Source organism: Vespa mandarinia, chromosome 10 (genome assembly GCF_050613455.1).
Source record: "Vespa mandarinia isolate Hongniang chromosome 10, ASM5061345v1, whole genome shotgun sequence".
Classification (NCBI taxonomy): domain Eukaryota; kingdom Metazoa; phylum Arthropoda; class Insecta; order Hymenoptera; family Vespidae; genus Vespa; species Vespa mandarinia.
The window spans coordinates 2,675,309-2,696,310 of record NC_140819.1 but is presented as its reverse complement, the minus strand read 5'-3'; the positions used below and the strand labels follow the sequence as shown (position 1 = coordinate 2,696,310).

At 27.0% G+C, this 21,002-nt stretch overlaps 3 protein-coding genes across 11 annotated transcripts; 1 reads left to right on the top strand and 2 right to left on the bottom strand.

The window, feature by feature from the left end:
* Positions 1 to 35: 35 nt before the first annotated feature.
* Lpin (phosphatidate phosphatase LPIN) lies at positions 36 to 15,655 on the bottom strand. Of its 6 annotated transcripts, none has more exons than XM_035873334.2 (13): positions 15,095 to 15,655; positions 7,251 to 8,180; positions 5,969 to 7,084; positions 5,750 to 5,883; positions 5,455 to 5,666; positions 5,001 to 5,180; positions 4,132 to 4,665; positions 3,913 to 4,000; positions 3,537 to 3,801; positions 2,939 to 3,442; positions 2,751 to 2,854; positions 1,562 to 1,606; positions 762 to 903 (listed from the first exon to the last, which is right to left on the bottom strand). In XM_035873334.2, the coding sequence occupies exons 2-12, from the start codon at positions 7,437 to 7,439 to the stop codon at positions 1,570 to 1,572; spliced, it is 3,363 nt and encodes a 1,120-aa protein (XP_035729227.2). In that variant the 5' UTR covers positions 7,440 to 8,180; positions 15,095 to 15,655; the 3' UTR covers positions 762 to 903; positions 1,562 to 1,569. The 6 variants fall into 6 exon arrangements, with proteins under 6 accessions (XP_035729224.2, XP_035729228.2, XP_035729223.2 ...); XM_085659902.1 differs by lacking the exon at positions 762 to 903 and adding an exon at positions 2,088 to 2,192 and having other exon boundaries at positions 1,588 to 1,606; XM_035873331.2 differs by lacking the exon at positions 1,562 to 1,606 and having other exon boundaries at positions 36 to 903; positions 5,001 to 5,177.
* A 1,610-nt stretch (positions 15,656 to 17,265) lies between these two features.
* Positions 17,266 to 20,900, top strand: LOC118444770 (uncharacterized). Of its 2 annotated transcripts, XM_035873371.2 has the most exons (3): positions 17,266 to 17,948; positions 20,203 to 20,444; positions 20,679 to 20,900. In XM_035873371.2, exons 2-3 carry the CDS (start codon positions 20,236 to 20,238, stop codon positions 20,878 to 20,880), a joined length of 411 nt encoding a protein of 136 aa, XP_035729264.1. In that variant the 5' UTR covers positions 17,266 to 17,948; positions 20,203 to 20,235; the 3' UTR covers positions 20,881 to 20,900. The 2 variants fall into 2 exon arrangements, with proteins under 2 accessions (XP_035729264.1, XP_085516033.1); XM_085659907.1 differs by lacking the exon at positions 17,266 to 17,948 and having other exon boundaries at positions 19,907 to 20,444.
* On the bottom strand, positions 18,146 to 19,941 carry LOC118444739 (glyoxylate reductase/hydroxypyruvate reductase-like). Of its 3 annotated transcripts, none has more exons than XM_085659906.1 (5): positions 19,858 to 19,941; positions 19,380 to 19,500; positions 18,932 to 19,252; positions 18,405 to 18,862; positions 18,146 to 18,336 (listed from the first exon to the last, which is right to left on the bottom strand). In XM_085659906.1, the coding sequence occupies exons 2-5, from the start codon at positions 19,457 to 19,459 to the stop codon at positions 18,215 to 18,217; spliced, it is 981 nt and encodes a 326-aa protein (XP_085516032.1). In that variant the 5' UTR covers positions 19,460 to 19,500; positions 19,858 to 19,941; the 3' UTR covers positions 18,146 to 18,214. The 3 variants fall into 3 exon arrangements, with proteins under 3 accessions (XP_085516032.1, XP_085516030.1, XP_085516031.1); XM_085659904.1 differs by having other exon boundaries at positions 19,776 to 19,929; XM_085659905.1 differs by having other exon boundaries at positions 19,380 to 19,650; positions 19,776 to 19,917.
* Positions 20,901 to 21,002: the final 102 nt, after the last annotated feature.

Here is a 21,002-nt window from a genome sequence, read left to right as displayed (position 1 = left end):
ATGTGTATATTATATATATATATATATATATATATATATATATATATATATGGTTTATAAATGACTCTTAATGTGCTAAATGGATATCTCTGATCAGAAAATTATTTATAGGCTGTATCTCACCGTACTACAAAAATCTAAACTAATGCTCTAGCATAATAAATATATTTATAAGCCAGTTTTTATATGAATTTATGGAACATTGATTATCATTCAAGTTGTAGCACTTCCAAGATAGATTCGCAACTACGAGCACTTTTTATGTCTTATCAATATTGCAAGCACGCAAAAAGCAAGTTATTTCGATTCTATTTAAGCAAAAAATTATGTAATCTTTTGCCAATAATTTACTGTGCACTGACTGGTGTGACAAATTCAATATTAGCAAAAGTCAAAACATATTTGTGAATGTACATATCGCTGATATATAATATTTTCACTTTTACATATTAGTGCTTTGGAATGTTGATGAATTCAAGCACAAAATATTAATTGTAAATTCACATAATCACACATACGATTGATTCTCTTAGTAATAAATATTAATTTCTAAAAAAAACGATAATATCCTTTATGACATATAAGAGTATAAGAGTAATATTTATCATGTTCTTGTATAATATCACTGAACTGCACCAGTCAAGAACACTATAGTTAAGTATAGGGTACAAATAGTAGCTAATTATAAGTGACGATAGGTTTCTTATATTACGAGCAGAATATTATTGCTCCAGTAAGAAAAGATTATTTGATTAAACCATCTGAGTCTGCATAAAATGGGCCTCAAGCTTAGGTAATTCAAGAATTGGTTCTCTCCAATATGCAAAGTTACTGAATTCATCTGCAGCTTCCTCACGCCAAGCTGGGAAGAGATGATCTACTATGACGCTCATATTTGAATATCTGCAACAAAAAAAATATTGAAGATACTACAAATATTTATATACGTATGTTTTTTTTGGTAATAAAATCCATGATATCAAAGAAAGCAGCTCGGATGAATTCCATTTTGCAATGTAAGAATATAACTGTAATGATAAATGTGCACGCAGTGATTATAATAAAACTTCTTGAATGTGTTATTTATGAGAGTGAATATCCCATATTCTTTTAAAATTTTATTAATTTGTTATTGATATTCCTAATGTTACTTTATTAAATATATTTGTTTTTTATATACTAAAAATTAAATAAAAAACAAACATACAAAAGCTATAAAACAGAATGACTATATAACTTAAAAGGAGAAGCATAATTTAAATGGTTAATAAATAATTTGTAATTATAACAATTAATATCTTGTGTTATTAGTTCAATAAAATCTCACGGAGTGTATCAAAACAGAAAAATAAACTAATAAAATAAAAAATCTAAAAAGAGATTTTCAACAATATATGAATCTTCAAAATAAATAAATATTTAGTTAAATATCAACAATTTAGATCACATTTTATAAATAATGATAAACTTATGAATTCATGAACACAATATGAACAATGTTTGCAAGAATGAAAGTTATAAAAGCTATAACAAAAAGCTACAATGTACCACAAGTGCTTACCCTAGAAATCATAAGAAGATACCAAGTGTGGCACAACCAAAATACCTTAAAATACAATGACACAATACTTCTAAATAAATAATATGATGTGTTTTCAATTTAAATATAACTGCTATTGGAAAATACTATATATATATATATTTATATTATATATATATATATATATATATATATATATATATTATATAACAATATTTTCTGCGTTAAACAAATATTAACAGACCTTATATCATTTTTAAATACTAATTTCTGCTTATATATTCTTATAAGAAATAATAAATAAAGTATAAAAAACTCTATATATCAGAATTTCATGCGATACTTTCCTTGGGATTTTACTAAACATAAAAGGTATATGTATAGAATATGTACCCCTACAATATATATCTATGTACTACCATTAAAATTGTATGGGCTAAGTATAATTATGATTTAAAAATGAAAATTAAGTCACTGTGCTGGTTTTCAATTGCGATAATAAGTATTGAGTTAAATGAATTCCTAAATTGATAATAAAGAAATTTACTAATATTATAAAATTCTATCTAAATGGTTGTGTCATCATCATTGGACGTTTGACCTGGGCAGTGGTGGGAACAACTCATTGACGATATCGCACTGACACGCGTAGCTGTAATCACAGAAATATCCGCCCTGTCAAAAGCCTATCAATTTTTTTTTTTCTTTATAACATTTCATTCTTTTATTAAGTATGTCAAGGCAAACCATTATACTGTGCAAACATAAAAACATACAATTTTACGTTAATATTTTTAGCTACATATTATCACAACAGAGTTGTATATATATTGTGTTACACAAATAAGCTGTAAGAAAAAGCTAATTAACATTAAAAGGATATGAAAATTAGAAAATTTAAAGAAATTGGTTTATGGGAATTGAATATCTATCTGTGTAAACGCTAAAATTAAATGATATGGTTATTTCTTAACTAACATTCCGTTTAAAATGTATTATTAATTGATGTTATGATTTATCAATTAAGAAGTTTTTTTTAAACAAACAAATACAATTATGATATATATAATTCAGAAAAAAAAGAAAAAAAAAAAAAAGAAAAATCATCTAATATATACTAAGAATTGCATTAATCACTGCTAGGACAAAAAATTTGTTAATAAATATAAAAAAAGAAAAAATATATATATAGTACAAACATATTACTTACGAGGATTGGAATGTTTGTGTCAATTCGTGTTTCAGTTCTCCTCTATGGTTTATGGTAAAAATTCTCATAATAGGAATGCCTACAGCTCTATACGCCCAAACATCCTGTAAAATAATATTAAAATTAATAATATAAAATTAAATGTGCTCGAAAGAAGAACATATTTTATTATATTCGTAAATTCTTACATTAATACGGTTACCATAACCGGCATAGAATGGTTTAGAGCCATCTGGAAATAGTGCTTGAATATCACTGAGACAAGATATTTTAAATTCTTCCGGTTTCTTTTCAATAACTTCTCGATGGAATGCAGAAATTAAACTGGTCGGATTTAAAAGCAAAGGACCCTCAGGAAGAGATAAATCTCCTTGCCTTATACTTTTTAAATATTCTCTTGTGACTTTAGCCTGACCTATTGCTCTTGCTGAGAGATACAATAACTTATAACCATTGTTTTTAATCTTGGTAAATAATTGAGCAACTCCAGACTGAGCCCAATCCTTGCCAACTATTGGTAAAATGTGACCAAGAACGTCAGACTTTGTAATAGTGCCATCAATGTCTGATATAACAATTTTATCATCCCATCTCCATCTATAGATGTGACATTTACAACGAGTAGTACCTTGATAAGCAGTCGTAACACTGAACACTACCTCATTAGGGCCCTCTTTTAAATTCAAACTCGCCTAAAAATAAAAAAAAAAGAAGTATTAAATTTATTTATGAAGATATTCTAATAGAATAAGCAACTATCCGCATACAGATAATTAAAAAACGCACAATCTGTTCAGATGACAGTCTCAAAGTTTTTCGATATTTTTCAGTAGACTCATAATACGGTCTTCTTTCTATTGGTATTTTAACACCTTGCATATCATTTTGATTGCTATCGGAATCTTCACTACCGCTGTATCCTTCGCCTTCTCTTTCACATGATTTCTCAGTCTTTGTGATCAAATTATCAGTAGGTGTATTTCTTAATTCACGTGTTTCCATAGTTTCAGAAATAATCGTTGAGATTTGATCAGTCTTAAGATCAGTGTTACTAAGTAAATAAAATAAACAAATTCAATTTTATATATATACATATATATATATATATAACTACATACTATCATAAAAATACATAATACATCTTCTCTTTTATGTTACATACATTTCTGCAGATGGTATTTCTTCTATCACGTTCGTTTCTTTACATTCAATTGCTTGTTCAGAATGTTCTCCAATTAATGGTCCATCAACTAAAATAAAAGTTGAGAATATTTATATAGTTTGTATAAAAAAATAATTCTGTTATATACATCTAATTTTAAATGATTATGGTTAATAATTTAAAAACGAGATGAGACAGAGAAAGAGAGGCAATATTTACCTTGATTTATTTCCTGCGATTTTTTAGGTTGAGTAGTAGATCTTCCCCATGAAAACCATGAACTGTAACCAGTGCGACCTTCAGCCTTTCCAGTACTTTGCTGTTTTTTGTCTCCATGTATTAGTAATGGCATGTATTGCGCATATATATTTTCTATAGCATTCTGCGGTAGATGTCTTTGAAAGACAGCATATGTCATAACAATTGGACACGCTGTAGTCCAATTATAATATTTATTATTTATTTTCACTACCAAATTAGGATTATCATATAATTTTGGATCGGAGCAAATATCTTCATAATGAAGTAAATTCTGGTGAAATGCCTCTTTGGATGGACCATTTTCGCTATCCAAACCACCGCACAAAGAAACGCTAATTTCAAAATTACTGTCAAATACAGAATTTTTAGGTTCTTCAAAATCACTGTCTAATGACTTTGGCCCGCCAATAGCTCCTTCAACGCTATTAGGGCTCTGAGGAATACTTGGTCCATTACCAGATTCAGTGTCTTCTTCATCTACTACTTTTGCATCTGAAAGAAATTGTCGAAAAAATTTAAACATTTATTCATTTTCACACGATATTATTACCTAAATTATATATACGAATTATTATTTTTATTAAATATATGTTAAAAGTACACCTTTTACATATGTACATAATTCTTCACTAAATTTCTTTTTAGTAAAAATAAAAAATTTTAATATAATAGGCATAATACTTAGATTAAAAATGCATTATTCATACCATTTATAATTAAAGTTCTTAATTATTTCACAAAAAAAGAAACAAAAATAAGTAGTAATTAAATGTTAAAGCATTAGTTAGTTTAGAACATTTATGTGCTACAACCAAAGCATTGTATACCTTTTACCACTGTTGCTCCACGATGAGATGAGGGGAAATATAGAGCAGCAACTTCAGGATCCAATTCATCAGCATTTAAATCACTAAGATATATTCCTTCTGATTCTGGATTATGCCTCACACGAGAGGTCTTCTTCATAAACGAGAACATACCACTGAGCATAGAACGGTGTGCCTCTGCTACCATTGAAATAGCATTTAGCAAATTGTTAGAAATTAAGCTTTTAATTTACATGACATATAACATATAGTTTATATTTGTATAAATATTATATGACGTGTTATATGAAATAGGATTATTATATATATTAGTTTTTATGATGTAATGAATGAGGATTAAATATTAAAAATAATATCAATGATAATGTACATTTGATTATGTATATTAAAATAACAAAAAATAAATAAGACATATTTCATTCTTGTTTCAATAATTTTACACATTTATACTTACTATCATTGGATTTAGGAGTTACAATCGAAGAATTTACTGAATTCCTATGAGATGGGTGAGTGGAATCAGGTGGTGGACTAGGTAATTCGCCCCATTTCCAACTCTGTTGATGAGTCTTATCATCTTCTTGTTCACTACCTTCTTGCGTGATTTTACGCATTTCAAATTCTGTATCTGACTGTACGGGTGAACATGGCCTAGAATCTTGGTTCCTTTTAATAACGTTTTAGAAATATTAATAATGTTCCTTCTAAATACTGAAATTTATTTCATATTATATAAATCATATACTTACTTTGTAATTTCTGTATCACTGAAAAAATGAAAATCAGTTTCTGGACGTTTTTCCAAAATTTCTTCAGAAGTTAAAAGTCCTGGAGACTCCTTCTTTGTATCAATTTCTACTACTGGACTTGGTCCCTTTAATGTCTTTAAAAGATGTTTGTATAAATAAGTAAATAAATGCAATAAAAAAGATTTGTATTTTTACATTGAACTCTTTCTGATTACTTACAGATTCACAATGAGATTCTTCTGTAGCAGTTATGTCAGTTTCACTCATTTCAGTTTGACTGCTGCTACCATTACTTGTTTTTCTTTGCGATCCCTTCTTTCTCATGATGCTCTTCCTCTTTCTCTTTCTCTTAGTAGAATTATTCATTTTAGATTCTTCGCCAGTTTCATCTCTTGAGAGTTTCTTATTCGAAGATGAGTTTGATTCGTCACTTGACTTTTCTTTACTGCTTCTCTGTGAATCATCCATTATAGGAATAAAGTCATTAGAAACAACACCAATTTTACGAATCCTCTGCTTATTAAGACATGAATTTGATTCATAACTTGATTTTCCTTTGTCATTATCCTGCGATTCATTAGATATAGGTATAAAGTCATTCTTTACAACACTGATTTTACGAATTTTATCCTCAGATGTAACAGCTACAAAGGATTTTGGTACAGATGCTGTAGGTTGTGAATCATCATCATTGATACCATCCATATCAAAAATTTCTTCTTCGTCAGTCTTTAATATATTAGATTTGTTCTCCCATTTTTCATCATCCTTTTGTTTCCAGTCACTTAATAATGCTTTCTCAAACTTGTGCCTTTGTTCTGCAGGAAGTTCCGGAAAGTTTTCCTTAAACAATCTTTCCTTTTCTTCTAACTTTAAAGCGGAATATTGCTCACGAATCATCTGTTGTTTTTGCAAAGTAGATATAGTACCAAAACTTTGTTTAAACATTTCATCTCGTTCCTCCAGTGTCAAAGATGCAATTTGGAGCCATTTCTCACGATGTTCTGCAGGAAGATCAGAAAATTGTTCAATTAAGAATTTCTCTCTTTCTTCAGGCGGCAAAGCAGACATTTGCTCCCATTTTTCTCGCTCTATTGATAGAACTGAATCTATGAGTATCTTGTCCCTCTGCTCTTGGGGAAGATCAGATAATGGATTAAATCTATTTGATGGAAAACAGTTGTCATCGGGAATTGGCGAGCAAGCCAAGTGAGGTGGAATTTCTGTGTCAGTAGGTGAACCGCTTGAACTCACTTCTTCGACAAAAAAAGCTTCACCAGAATCTCCCAGTTTCATATGGATTTGTCTTGGTTCTCCATTTATTTCAATGTCCACCTAAATAAGAAAATATTGTAAATATATTTCTTTGATGAACAATGAGAATACTTTGATCAAATTTATATTCATTCGATCATGAATTAAAAATAATATGACATATTATTGATTAAAAGTATATTAAAAAAAAAAAAAAGAAGAAAAACCAGTGTATAAGAATACTAACCACTTTCTCTCTCGAACGAAGAACGCCGAGTTTGCCGAAGCGAACGTGAAACGGTGAACAGGTAAAAGATCCATCCGCTTGTTCGACGACGACAACGTCAATCGCACCAGTGAGTGTTGCAGCATTGATTTCATTGTAAAAGTCACGAAAATTACTAATAAATTTCCCGATGTAGTTCATACTGTACATCTTAATCACAGTTTCGATCGTCGCCTAATACACGTTAAAAATTCGATGCGATGCAACGATCGAATTCGAATAAATAATAAAAAGTTAGAAGACGAAGACGACGACAACGACAACGACGACGACGACGACGACGACAACGACAACGAAGACGAAATAGAAGAGAGTTTATATCCTTTCGCAAAAATTGTATACTCGTCAAGAACAAATTTATTGAAAAGCAATAATTTTACTTAACCATGTTGAATCATCATCGTTAATTGATTTTCTTCGGATATTCGTTAAAACAATAATGAATATAAATTATTTATTATCGGATAAAATGTCGACTTTAAATAAAAATCAAAACTTCCTTTCGTAAAAAGCACGTCAAAACGATATGCTAAACTGTCAAAAAGCTTATATCGCGCGAAAATGATTCGCATACAGCTGATTTCTGTTCAAAACAGCTTGGCTGCTATTCTTTTTTTTTTTATAATAGAATGACCTCTGAACTTGACAAGGGATACGATTTATCCGGTAAAGAAATAAACGCGAACGACGGCTCTTCTGAATTCTTTGTCCTTCGAAGGTCCGTTGAGATATCCGCTCGATCGAGAAGCAGACGGTTACCCGACTTGACGTTACGATGGGTCACGTGATCAATGTTGACCATTCGCGTTAGCGTATGGCTTGGTCAATAAGCCGCACTATCACGTGACACTTCGCTAACGCTTAGCGCGTCTTTCGAATCTCCTCCAATACCTAAAACAAAGACGATAACATTGATTGAAAATAGATACGTAATAAAAAGAATTTTGTTAAACAGAAATTATATTTATATATCTTATTTATATTTTTATTATTATTTATATTTAATAATATTAGTTTATTATATAATATTATAGTAATATATATATATATAACATAATTTTTTTTATTTTAATGTACGTGACATTTTATGTATGACAAATCGAGCAAAATTAATATATATATATATATATATATATATATATATATATATATATATATAATGTTTATGGAGCTAATGACGCAGTGTCAAGTTGATGTCATAGAAAATCTCATTTGATATACGTCATACATACTGTGTCGAGCAAAATTATTATTCAAGAAAGCCCAACGGAACATCACGGATCATAGCTCTTAAGAAGCCATAATGCTTGCTGTTACGTGAAAGGAGTAAATGACATTTATAGTTATATAAAGTGGGATCTTATCATACAATTGTACATAGTCATTCGCGATATGAAATGCTATTTTAAATTTATTGTGTCATTTTAATTCACGCATTTCCATATTTCACGAAATTATAGAGAAATTTCGAAAATTACAAGATATTTCTTATTTCCATAAAAAAGAAAAAAGAAAAAAAGAAAAAAAGAAAAAAGAAAAAAAATAAGTTACGCAACAATTTGCAAATCATTCCTTAATGATAAAAATTTCCAGAGAGAGGAGAAACGTGATAATTAAAAAGTAACTAAAGTTGTGTATGTAAAATTACATACTTAAGAATTCTTTTATCGGAATAAACAAATCTAATCAATTAAACATTAACCCGTGTCATTTTTATTAACGTTAAGTCATGTAAAGATTAATAACAATATATGCGTGACTTATTTTTCATGTGTAAAATAGTTTTATATAAAAGAATATATTCATATACGCACGCACGCACGCACACACGCACACATATATGAACATAAGTATTTCAAACATGAAGTAACTAGGAAATACATTTTCTAACCAATTACTTTAACCAAATTGATCGATGAACTTATACGTAAATGGAATTCGCATGTCGTAAATGAAAATAATCTTGAACGTTGTATCTTGCTCCTTAGTCATCAAGAAATCGCTTATAATCGTACATATACGTACATAGATGATAAATTGTAAATATACATGTGTATAAGACAAAAAAAAAGTTATAATGAGTTTATCATATATAATGAATTCTTATCGTTTGTCAAAGTTAAAATGATAATATGTGATATATATGTTAAAACGATAATATTTTATAACAACGTTAACACTTCTAATCTTCTTTTAAAGTTGCGGATAATAGTAAAAGAGAAAAAGGTCGATCGCTTTCTTGTTAGATTGCGCAAAAGAGAATGTAGAAAATGAAACGGCCGAACGAACGAGGTGAACATCGGACATTGAATACGTTTCTTCCATTAAAAAATATATTTTCATAATTTCACATTTTTCACGAATTTATAATCATTTATTTATTTATTCTAATTTGATTCAGAAAGATGAATTTTCAAGTAGTAAGATATGATTCAGTTTATCCTATAAATTATTCATAATTGTACACGTATGTATGAAATAAATATCTAGATATTTCAAAAAATGATACTCCTAATCTATTGAAAAATAATTCCCTTTCAGTATCATTTCTAGCGAAATAGAAGTAAAACTTTCGATTAATTGGCTTCGAGCCATCATCCTGTCCGTTCGAACCTCTATACCTCGAAGTTTCAAGAATAACGAAGGCATTAGACAAAATATCGTCGATTTTACGTAACAAGCCACGAACGATAAAGAACTTTTGCAAGGACCAAAGCAAGACTAACAGTTGGATAATATTCAAGAAATTTACTCGGGCTATATAAAACTAATATATTAACTAAGAAATTATTTGAAAATTTCCGACGCTTTATTTTAGATTAGATCTTCTTTTCTCAATTATTTTTAACATTATATATTATTTATTTCGATTTATAACGTTTTCAAATACGTACACGTATAATCGAGAGTAGTGTAATAACAATTTTAATGAAATAATTGGAAGAAGGAAAAAAAAACAAAGAAAAGGAAAAGGAAAACAAAGATTGTAAACAAATGTTAATTAAAAAATATTGTATTACTATGTAATATTTCTGCGTAACTATCATAAACAAGTCTTAATTACGTTATATATCATGTCATTGAGATTTGTTATTTTTTGTTGACGCAATCAGTGAACATAAACAAGTTTATTATATTTTATGATAAACACATGCGATAAAAAAAATTTTTTTTATTCAATAGATCAAAATTTCTGGAATAATAAACAAAACAAAAATATTTTGCAAATATTAATTAAAGAATCTAAATCATTTGGTTTTCTGATAATCGATTCTACATAACTTTGCGGCAAACAACATTATGATTTATTTGTTCTCTTTGTTTTTCCCAAAAAGATAATCACACTTCATAATCACTGTCTCTTTACGGTATACATACACATATCGCATACATGAATCACCTGTAGGAAATTGTTTTTCTCAACAATTGGCAAATATTCTTGGAAGATTGCCTATTGACTATTGAAAATGACCTTGAGTTTCGTAAGTAACAAAAAATATACAAAATTGGTGTACCCGTTAACCCTTCAAAAAACAATTCCAAAGGAGAATCGAGATGTTCTTTTCTATTTTTATTTTTTAATTACAAAGATCGTTTTATTTTTTTTTCCTTCTTTCTTTTTTCTTTTCTTTTTTTTTTTTTTAAACTCTTCATACATTTAGAGTAATATCGCAAATATCGTAAGGGATGTTGCTCCATTGATAATTTTTTAAATTTCTATAAATTCAACAAAAAAGAAAAAAGAAAAGACTGATAAGAAAGTTCAAATTTTAACGAAATATCGAGCCTAACGACTCCATAAAGAAAATGATATGATAAGAAGAAAAAAAAAATTCAATTTTTTTTAATTATCAATGATTAATTATATATCACTTTTTAATTGTTACTAAATTCAATTAAAATTTCATTTAATTCCTGTGCGATCGTGCGATTTACATACTTTACATCAGTTCAATATATGTACATTTTATTTTTGTACACGTATAGATGCGCGCGCGCGTTCGCCCATGCGTAATAATATCGATCGGCCATTACGTCATGTTACTACACGTTCGTTCAACATACAATGCAGATATAAATTGAATAACATAAATTCGCGTGAGAACGATAACACATGTACTATATATATCTACATGAATTTTCAACTTATTTGAAAGTCAAGTTTGGGATTTCAACTTTGTTGGAAATAATTTATTTTAAAAAATTTTTCCGTTCAAAGCTTATTCTGATAAAACACAAAATAATCTACTTGTTTTTTCGCAAAAAAATAATAAAATTTTTGTGTCACATTTATTTATCACTTTCTCGTGATATTTTATATAACATATTTACACCCGAATTTATTACATATTATATTCAAACTAATTTAAAATTAAAAATTTTCTTTTTTCTAATGCTATTTTACTCGTTTTCAAATAATAATAATAATAATAATAATAATAATAATAATAATAATAATAATAATAATGATAATAATAATAAATTCATTTTGAAAGATAAATTAGTATGATAAATAAATTGAATGTTTGTTTACAATAATATTTTACTATAAATATTATCTTTTTTTCTATACATCCCTTTATTCGTTATATATTATTTCTTGAAAACTCTCATTCGAATTGTAAAATTATTTTAATTATATATATATCTTTTATATTTCAATAAAGTCGTTAACATTTAATCTATTAACTTTCTTTGTAATTTATCCGTAAGAGTTTAGCGGAACGTTAACGAAAGAGGACAAAAGGTTTTACGAGCGATATAATTCACTATCTCGTGAATCATATTATCTGTGTGTGAGTATGTGCTATCTACAAAATAAACTTTATTGACTATATAAATATCTTGCGATAAATATATTATCTCTTCGAAAATTTTAATTAAATATCGCCAATAATACTTACAAATAAATAGCAAACAATTATTTTAATAGATATTTCAATGTTATCTGTAAAATAAACTTTATTGACTATATAAATACCCTACGATAAATATATTATCTCTTCGAGAATTTTAATTAAATATCGTCAATAATACTTACAAATAAATAACAAAGAATTATTTTAATAAATATTTTAATGTTATCTGATGTTCTATTTCAGTATTCCTTATTTCTATCAATACTTCTTAAAAAATATAATTATTAACATGGAACAAATAGAAATATTTATTAGAGATATTAAAAAAGGAAAAAAATCCAATGAATTTTTAATATTTTATACATTAAAAGAGTTATCTATACAAAAATATAATAAAAAGCTATATATATAAATGTGTATAATAACATGAATGTTCTACTCTCTAAATTCTCAGTAAAAAATAACTAAAAGTTTTAACATTACGTAATCTAAATAATAATAACGGGTAGATAACAAGAAAAATTCATTTTTATTACTTTGCTTATAAAAATAGAAATTTTATATTGCACATATTATTATATATGTAATATACATGGAATATTTATAATTATATATTTATCGACACTTGAAAAGTAAACTCAAGTAAAAATATAATTATCATAAAAAACAAACATTGTCTTAAACATCTTACTTTTCAATCTTAACATCTGAACGAATTTTATCTTTGAATATTTTCTAAAAGTCCATAGACAATAATTCAATTTTATAAAGACAATTAGATGTTAACCGGAAATGAGAAATTATTCATAAGCTCAAGAACTTGTTTGGTACATATCCAACCCGATTTCTTGACCGTGGACCTGGCACTGAACGTGGACTTTAGATTATTTTTGATTGTTAGTTTTGGCTATTGAAATAATGTTCGCCCAACAACAAAGTAATTATATATATGTATATATATGTATATGTATATATACATATACATATATGTATCTATTGACCAAAACTTCGTGAATTTTAACCGATTAAATACTTTAAAATTAAACATCTTCTAATAATATTAATCTATTGTTAAATTTTTTTGCGCATAATTTTATGTATAATAATAAAAAATAAAAAGATATATATATATATGTACAATATACGTATATAATGAAACACTAAACGTTAATATTCTTTTAGTATACATTATTATAATTATATTAAGTCAATGGATCGAGTGAATCTTCCATTTTTTAATTTTTCAATCAAAAATGGAGAAAACTTTTGAGAATCGTTTTTGAGAATCTCAAATTAGCACCATTCCCACAGCCACAAATAAGATCAAAAATATTCGAAATAATTTAATTGACAGAAACCGAAAATAAAAATGAAAATGAAAACGAAAACGAAAACGAAAGCGAAAACGAAAATAAAAATGAAAACGAAAACGATTGTAACATCATGTTAAGATGTGATTACGTAATATAGCCATTAAAAAGTAGAAATAATAAAACGTGCATTACGATGAACGTGCAATAAGATTTGCTTATGTTACAGTGATTCTCAATCTTTTTACTATAATTCCTATGAAAATGTTTATATAACTATCATATATATCTTGTACAGATATACATATAATTATAATTACAGTATAATATCAGAAATAAAATAAAACACACACATACGTGTGCATTAAATTTAGTATTAATTAAAAACATGGAATACTTAAGTATCCACACTGTATTAATGAATAATTTATTAATTAATAAATAATTTATTAATTAATAAATAAAATAAAAAAAAAAGAATTTTTAACAAACTTTACAAAATAAATTAACAAAAATCGTCGGTTTATCGCGTATATATCATTGAGAATCTCTGTCTTAAAGAAATCATTTAGTATGGAAATGATCATAGAGCGAAAGTTATCTACATGTATACGTAATATATATATGTAAATCGTGACTTTAAGTAATATCCAATAATAATCGTTCGAGTTTATTTATTTATTACAATTATATTTTATATAACGCGATGACCAGTAAATATTTATAAACATAGGTTTCTTCCGTATAAATTCTTCGAACTTATTATTCTAGATGATATTTCAAATTGCGGTAGTATTGAATTTTTTTTTTAATATAATGTAATATACAATAGAACTGTTATAGATGAATGAAATGATTTCCATAAAAAAATAAAAACCTAAGGCTTATCTATACTACGCTGCGTTATATTCTAAATATCAGTAATTGCGATAACTGATACAAATAAAATTCTATTATCGCGTTGTGTAAATTTCGAATGATGATATAATCGATTGCTTTCACATATAATAAAGATCTAAATTCTATGATCAAAACAATCTGTGTAAATACACTATACAGCTATACCTGACATTAAAGCAACAGGGACAAATTTTTTTATTCTTTTCTCTTGTTCTGTTTATTTCAATTTATTAAGATATATATATCTCATATCCTAATTGTAAAGATAAAACTGAGAGGAAGCGGGAAAAAACATGGAAGAAATAAAAATTTATAAAAATTCATTATAACTATGCAATAGAAAAATTCATATACAATGTCATATGGCACGAATAGAGAGTAGACATTTTTTATAAAAACGATTCAAAAAGCAGACGTTTTCAATCGTTTGATAAATCTAACGTGTTAAAAGAAAAGTAAAAGCAAAAGAAAAATGTGTTATTAAAATGTTAATAATTTTCAATATCACATTACTTCAAAGGATTATTAAAAAATTTATTTTCTTGTTTTTCGATCGTTTATCTACAAATGTAAATCTTGTGTTGCATCTTACTTCTGAAAGTTCGTTGTTCCTTTATTCGTTCGTTCATTCACAAAGAACGACAAGCGAATAAGCGAATGAGCAAACGAGTGCGCAAGTGCGCGTACGTATAAAACAAAAAGAAAGAAAGAAAAAAAAAAAAGAAGAAAAACTTACATCGCACATTGCGTCGAAAATGAGAGATCAACTAAATAACTCGATGTAATCTTCAAAGTAGCGAATGCGTTGCTGTACGTTATGTCTTCTACGTTTCTATCGAAAGCGATTTTGTCCTTGATGAATGTTCAGAAAAAAAAAAAGGTGAAACAAAAAAAAAAAAAAAGAAAAAAAAAATAGACGAATACAGTCGACAGTATTGTACGTTTTTTTTTTTTTTTTTTTTTTTTTTTTTTTTTTTTTTTTTTTTTTTTTAGACGAACACTATCTCGAGAGAAAGATCAGAGAATAAAAAATATATATTGTAAAACACAATACGCGTAATACAGCGCGTGATTAACGTTGTTTCTATGTAATGGTGCGTTAACAATAAAACGAGAAGAACGATTTTAGAATAAAGCGTTCCACGGAAAAAAATAAATGAGAACCAAGATACAACATATATACATCCGTCACCGCCGAAGGTTCGGATCTGACTGATGTTAGAAACGAAGATAGACAGAACTATACTATGTGAGACACACAAAGAACTACGCGCTTTACGTTACGATACAGGACACTATAGCGTCATATAAGAGACCGTCATATTATATACGTATTCACTTTACCTACAAATACACATAAACCTATATTATATGGATGTACATATTCAACATACAAAGGTTGAAGGTAAGTAAATACGTAAGCAGAAGAAAAAAAACACGTGATAGATTTCTCAAAATTTGATGCTTCTGATTGGTTGATATGACTCAGACCAGAAGGCGAGCCTCCGATTAATAAAAGAAAAACGTTGATAGGCCGGTGAGATCGTTGTCCTAGATCCACTCTATATCATACGATCAAATAAACACCATGTGGACTGAAGAAGTTTTTTTTATTTGTTCGCTTTGTCGAAAAACATGTTGATAAGACAAAGTGGAAGTAGAAAAGAAGTTCTTGAATGATGAATCACATTCAAATACGATAATTCAATTTACGAGTTTCTCGTATTTTCGAAGAATATAATCACATGTTTCGACAATTATGGCATGTATGTCGTACATACGTACAGCATATATATAATAAAATGAGATAATACCTGTTGACAAATTTGAACAATATGTAATATTTGCCAAAAAATAAACAATCAAAATATATATATTTGGGTATAAATATAAATTCAAGAAAAACATTCTTTCGAAATTGTAAAATATTTGTTTGCTTGTTTTTTCCTTTTTTATTTTTATTACTAATAATTTATGAGAAAGATATAAAACGAATTTTATTGTTTTTTTTTTCATCTAAAACAATGGAATTACATATAACCATTATAATATCTTGTTATATATTTATTTATCTGTTTAATTGATACAGCGAAGTTTAATTAATATTGTTGTATGTAAAGAGATCAATGAACTCATAAGAACTTTTCTGCGAAATAATGATAAACTTGATAGATTTTATTTGTCTAATTTTTTATTTTCATTCCAATAAACGAAACAGGATTCATCTAGTTATTTATTAATGTATTGTAGATACGGACTATATATATATGTACTTACGATAAGAGTGACGAACTTAGCTTGGTGTTTACGTCTTAATTCGCAATGTGTTTACTAATATTACTAAATCACAATATGTATACTACTTTGTATTATTAAATTGAAGGATGATGAATACAAAAGGACACGTTATTTAAGATAAAATCGAGTCAGTCATATGACCATCGAACCGCACTGATCACCGAAGTCAACACTTTTCGTTCTTAAAGGATGTTTGTATCGATTTATTATACGGTTCATATGTTATGTATGTCTGTAATTAAAAAACTTTGATAGAAGAAATCTGAACGATTTTTTGAACGTAAAGGAACATATATATATTCTGTCTTGTTTATTCAAATATATTTATATGTATATATATATTAAATTTATGTGTATATATATATATATATATATATATATATATATTATGCATATATATATATTAAATGTATATGTATATATACACACACCCATTTATGTATGTTGTATCTATGTTTGACTTAACAAAACGTACTTCTTTCATGTCAACATTAAAGACAACTGCGCAATTACAGATAAAAAACTATTGATTCAACTAGAAAATATAAAATATATAACGAATAATCATGTATGTATGTATGTCCTTGGAAAATTTTTTTCTCATACTAATAAATTAATTGTATTAGCATTGTTTTTTTTCGATCCGTTATAACCTAACTTTTTGTCGTATATATTAAAAAAATGATATATAATCTTTATATTTATGCATAATATTAAGCAACGTAAATATGTGAAGTGTGTGATTTATAATATATGGCCATTATAGAGAGTTAGAAGGCCATATAGTTTTAGTGGGATTATATATTTTTGCACTTATATGGTTTACGAAACACGAAGATTTATTAAAAAAATAAAAAAAATAAAGAAAATTTAAAGTCAGTGATCCTCTATCAATCTATTCTAAACATCTTACGTTACTTGTTACTAACCACTATACACAGTATCGATGTAACAAATGGTAAAGATAAAGTTTAATATAAATAGAGAAAGAAGAAATATTGTTTTAACCTTTTTGCTATATGCTTGTGAAATAATGGTCGCCTTGACTAAACGCATTGCTGACAACTTAATGCTGACGTACGAAGTGTTTATGAGCTCGATATGTTATTTGTATATGAACGTCAATTTTTTGACAGCATATATATATATATGTCCTTCATATGTGACTATGTAATGTGTATTTTTTGAAATTGCATATATACATCGTTCCAAGTGAAAAAAATTAATGAAAATACATTTGTGCGCTTACATATACGGAAACTGTGAAACGCATAGATTTATTAATTCAGTTGGTAAGTATTGAGATCTACTTTTCCAACTGTGCATCTAATCAATAAGTAATTAGGTGATCATTTTGTTTCAATAAGTTAATAAATATTATTTTACTATAATATAGCAATTTGTAAATTTTATAATTCATGTATAAATAATGTTTTTAATTATTCTGATTTTATTCTTTATATAATATAATATAAATTGTGTAATAACACTTAATGTTTATCATTATGTTATTTTAAAAAATATTAATATTTTTAATATAAAATGTTTTTAATTTAATTTATAGATTAAGTGGTGCTGGCATTTTATCGCCTTTTAAAACGGCTAATATATTTTCTGCTGTAATTTTTGCCATTTCTTCTCTTGTTTCGATAGTAGCACTTCCAATATGAGGTAAAACCACTAAAACAAACAATAATCTTTAAAATATATACATTAGATATGTTTTTGTGCAAATAAATAATGCATACCGCAGTTATCTAATTTTAAAAGTTCATTATCCAATGGAATGGGCTCAGGTGTCATAACATCCAAACCAGCAGCTTTAATGGTACCCTTTTTTAAAGCTTCTATTAATGATTTTTGGTTGATAACTTCTCCACGACTAGCATTAATAAATATAGCAGATCTCTTCATTTTTTCAAATGCTTGAGTATTAAATAATTCTCTTGTGTCTGGTGTTAAAGCTATGGTAACTATAACAAAGTCACTTTCTTCGAGTAACTTATCTAATTCAACTTTTTCTCCATTAAATTTAGAAGCATCTTGTTTTACAGTTCTACTCGTATATAAAATTCTAGATACATCAAAAGGTTTTAAGCACTCAGCTACTTTACATCCAATGCGACCAAGTCCAACAATACCAACAGTTGATTTTGATAATCCTGTACCACACATCCATGTTGGTGCCCAAGCTTTCCATTCACCTCTATAAAGATTATTTTATTATATAAATCTTTTTAATCTATTAACAAATGTTACTAATTAAGTATGCTACCTATAGATTGCTTTATTTGCTTCCAATAATCTTCTGGAAGTTGCTAAGAGCAATCCTACAATTAATTCAGCTGTAGCATTAGTTAATATGTCCGGTGTATATCCAACTTTAATATTCTTATTTTTTAATGCTTTTAAATCTAAATGATCTGTACCAACTGACATTGTAGCAACTACTTGTAATTGTTCTCCTGCTGCATTTAATATTTCTTCATCTATTTTATCAGTCAATGTACAAAATATAGCAGATACTCCAAGCACTTTTGATAATAATTCTGAGCGAGGAATAGGAGTTTGCTTGTTCCATAAGATAACATCACATCTTGAAAATAAATATACATGGATAAGATAGTAAATATAGGTATATATATATACATATATATATATTAACTAAAAAGGATCTATTACATATGAAATAAAGGTTGAATAAGGCAAAAATAATTACATACTGTTCGTGGAGAAGATTTAATCCTTTACCAGGAATATCCGGTCGTGTAATCAAAACTTTTGGTTTATTCGCCATTTTCATAAAAGATGTATATAAAAATCTTGGGTGTATAATTTTTATTTCTAGAAAAATAACTTATTTTGATTTGAAATATAATCGAGTAATATAAAATTTTATTGATTACATCTCAGATATGATATAACCTATCATTTAATATTGTTCTTTGATTAGACTGAAACCCTATACTGATTTTAACCTATTCTTCTAAATTTCTGAAATAATTATATTTAATTAAATTTTAACATGTATTAAAAAAAAATTTATCAATATACTGCAAATTTAATTATTAAATATATTTAAATAATTAAATAAAAATATAACATTCATCCAAACTAACTTTTTGTCGAATTTCGCAAAATAATATAATTAAAATACATATTTCTTATGTTAACACTAGAAATCGCACGAATTATTATTACTTTATATCATTTATATAATAAAAATCCATCATGTACTTTCATCTATCAGAGCTGTGTTTTACATATATATACGTGATATTTACATTTTAAGAAATCTAATCAGCAGTTGCGCAGTAGATTAATGCGCATACTCTTTCATATTACAACCAATGAGGTTTCATTGTAAGAATGGGGTGAAATATAATATCTAAATACAAAGATTTGATTGGTTCGTTTTTTCGAAATTATTTAACGTAATAAATGAAGAAAAATTAAAGTTAATCTTTCGATCTTTTTTGAATTTTGTAATTGTTTTTTTAAATTTTTAGTTTTTCTTTCTTGATAAAATAATTAATTTACTTATAGCAATTTCTGCATATTCTAAGCCTTATTAAAAATATGTATGAACATAGAAAATCTAAACAAGAAAATGAAAAAACACGATACAACGAACAAGCAAAAAAACTGAAGGTTAAGGATCCTTCAAAAACTAGTAAAAGAAAGAAACATGTTGAAAAAACTGAAGAAAAACAATCGATGTTTATTTTAAGTTTAGATCCATATGAAAAACCATTGAAATGGTGGGAAACCGAGCACGTAAAATACGCGTAAGTTTGTACGTTTTTTATTTTTATCGTATAAGATCTATGACATATAGGCATATATATGTATTTTGTATAATAATGGTAATTACGGTCAATTAATCGACAAACAAATTGTAATTGATATTACATTTATTTATATTTTATATTTTTTATTGTTTAAAAAAGACATAAATGAATTTATATTATTATATTTATTTTTGGAAATATCAATCGAAAATTCAATTTCTGTGATTACAGTATAAGTTACAAACCTGTAAAATTACGAGTGGAAGGATTGATGGGAAGTCATATAATACATTTAACAGATCGACAATACATGACAACTTTTGTAGAAAATATTCGAAATAATTATAGACACAAACAACTAAGTAGAATTGAAAAAAGAAAGGAATGGGTTGAGACGATGTTTGGATCATTTATTTTGGAAAATAATATATAGATTAGTAAAAAATATATAACAATCTTCTGACTGATATATGTTGAGCATATGGTTGCTAGGTCAACCGAATGCAACAACACGTGAACTATTCCATTCAGAATTCTTGACACGTGGAGATCGAT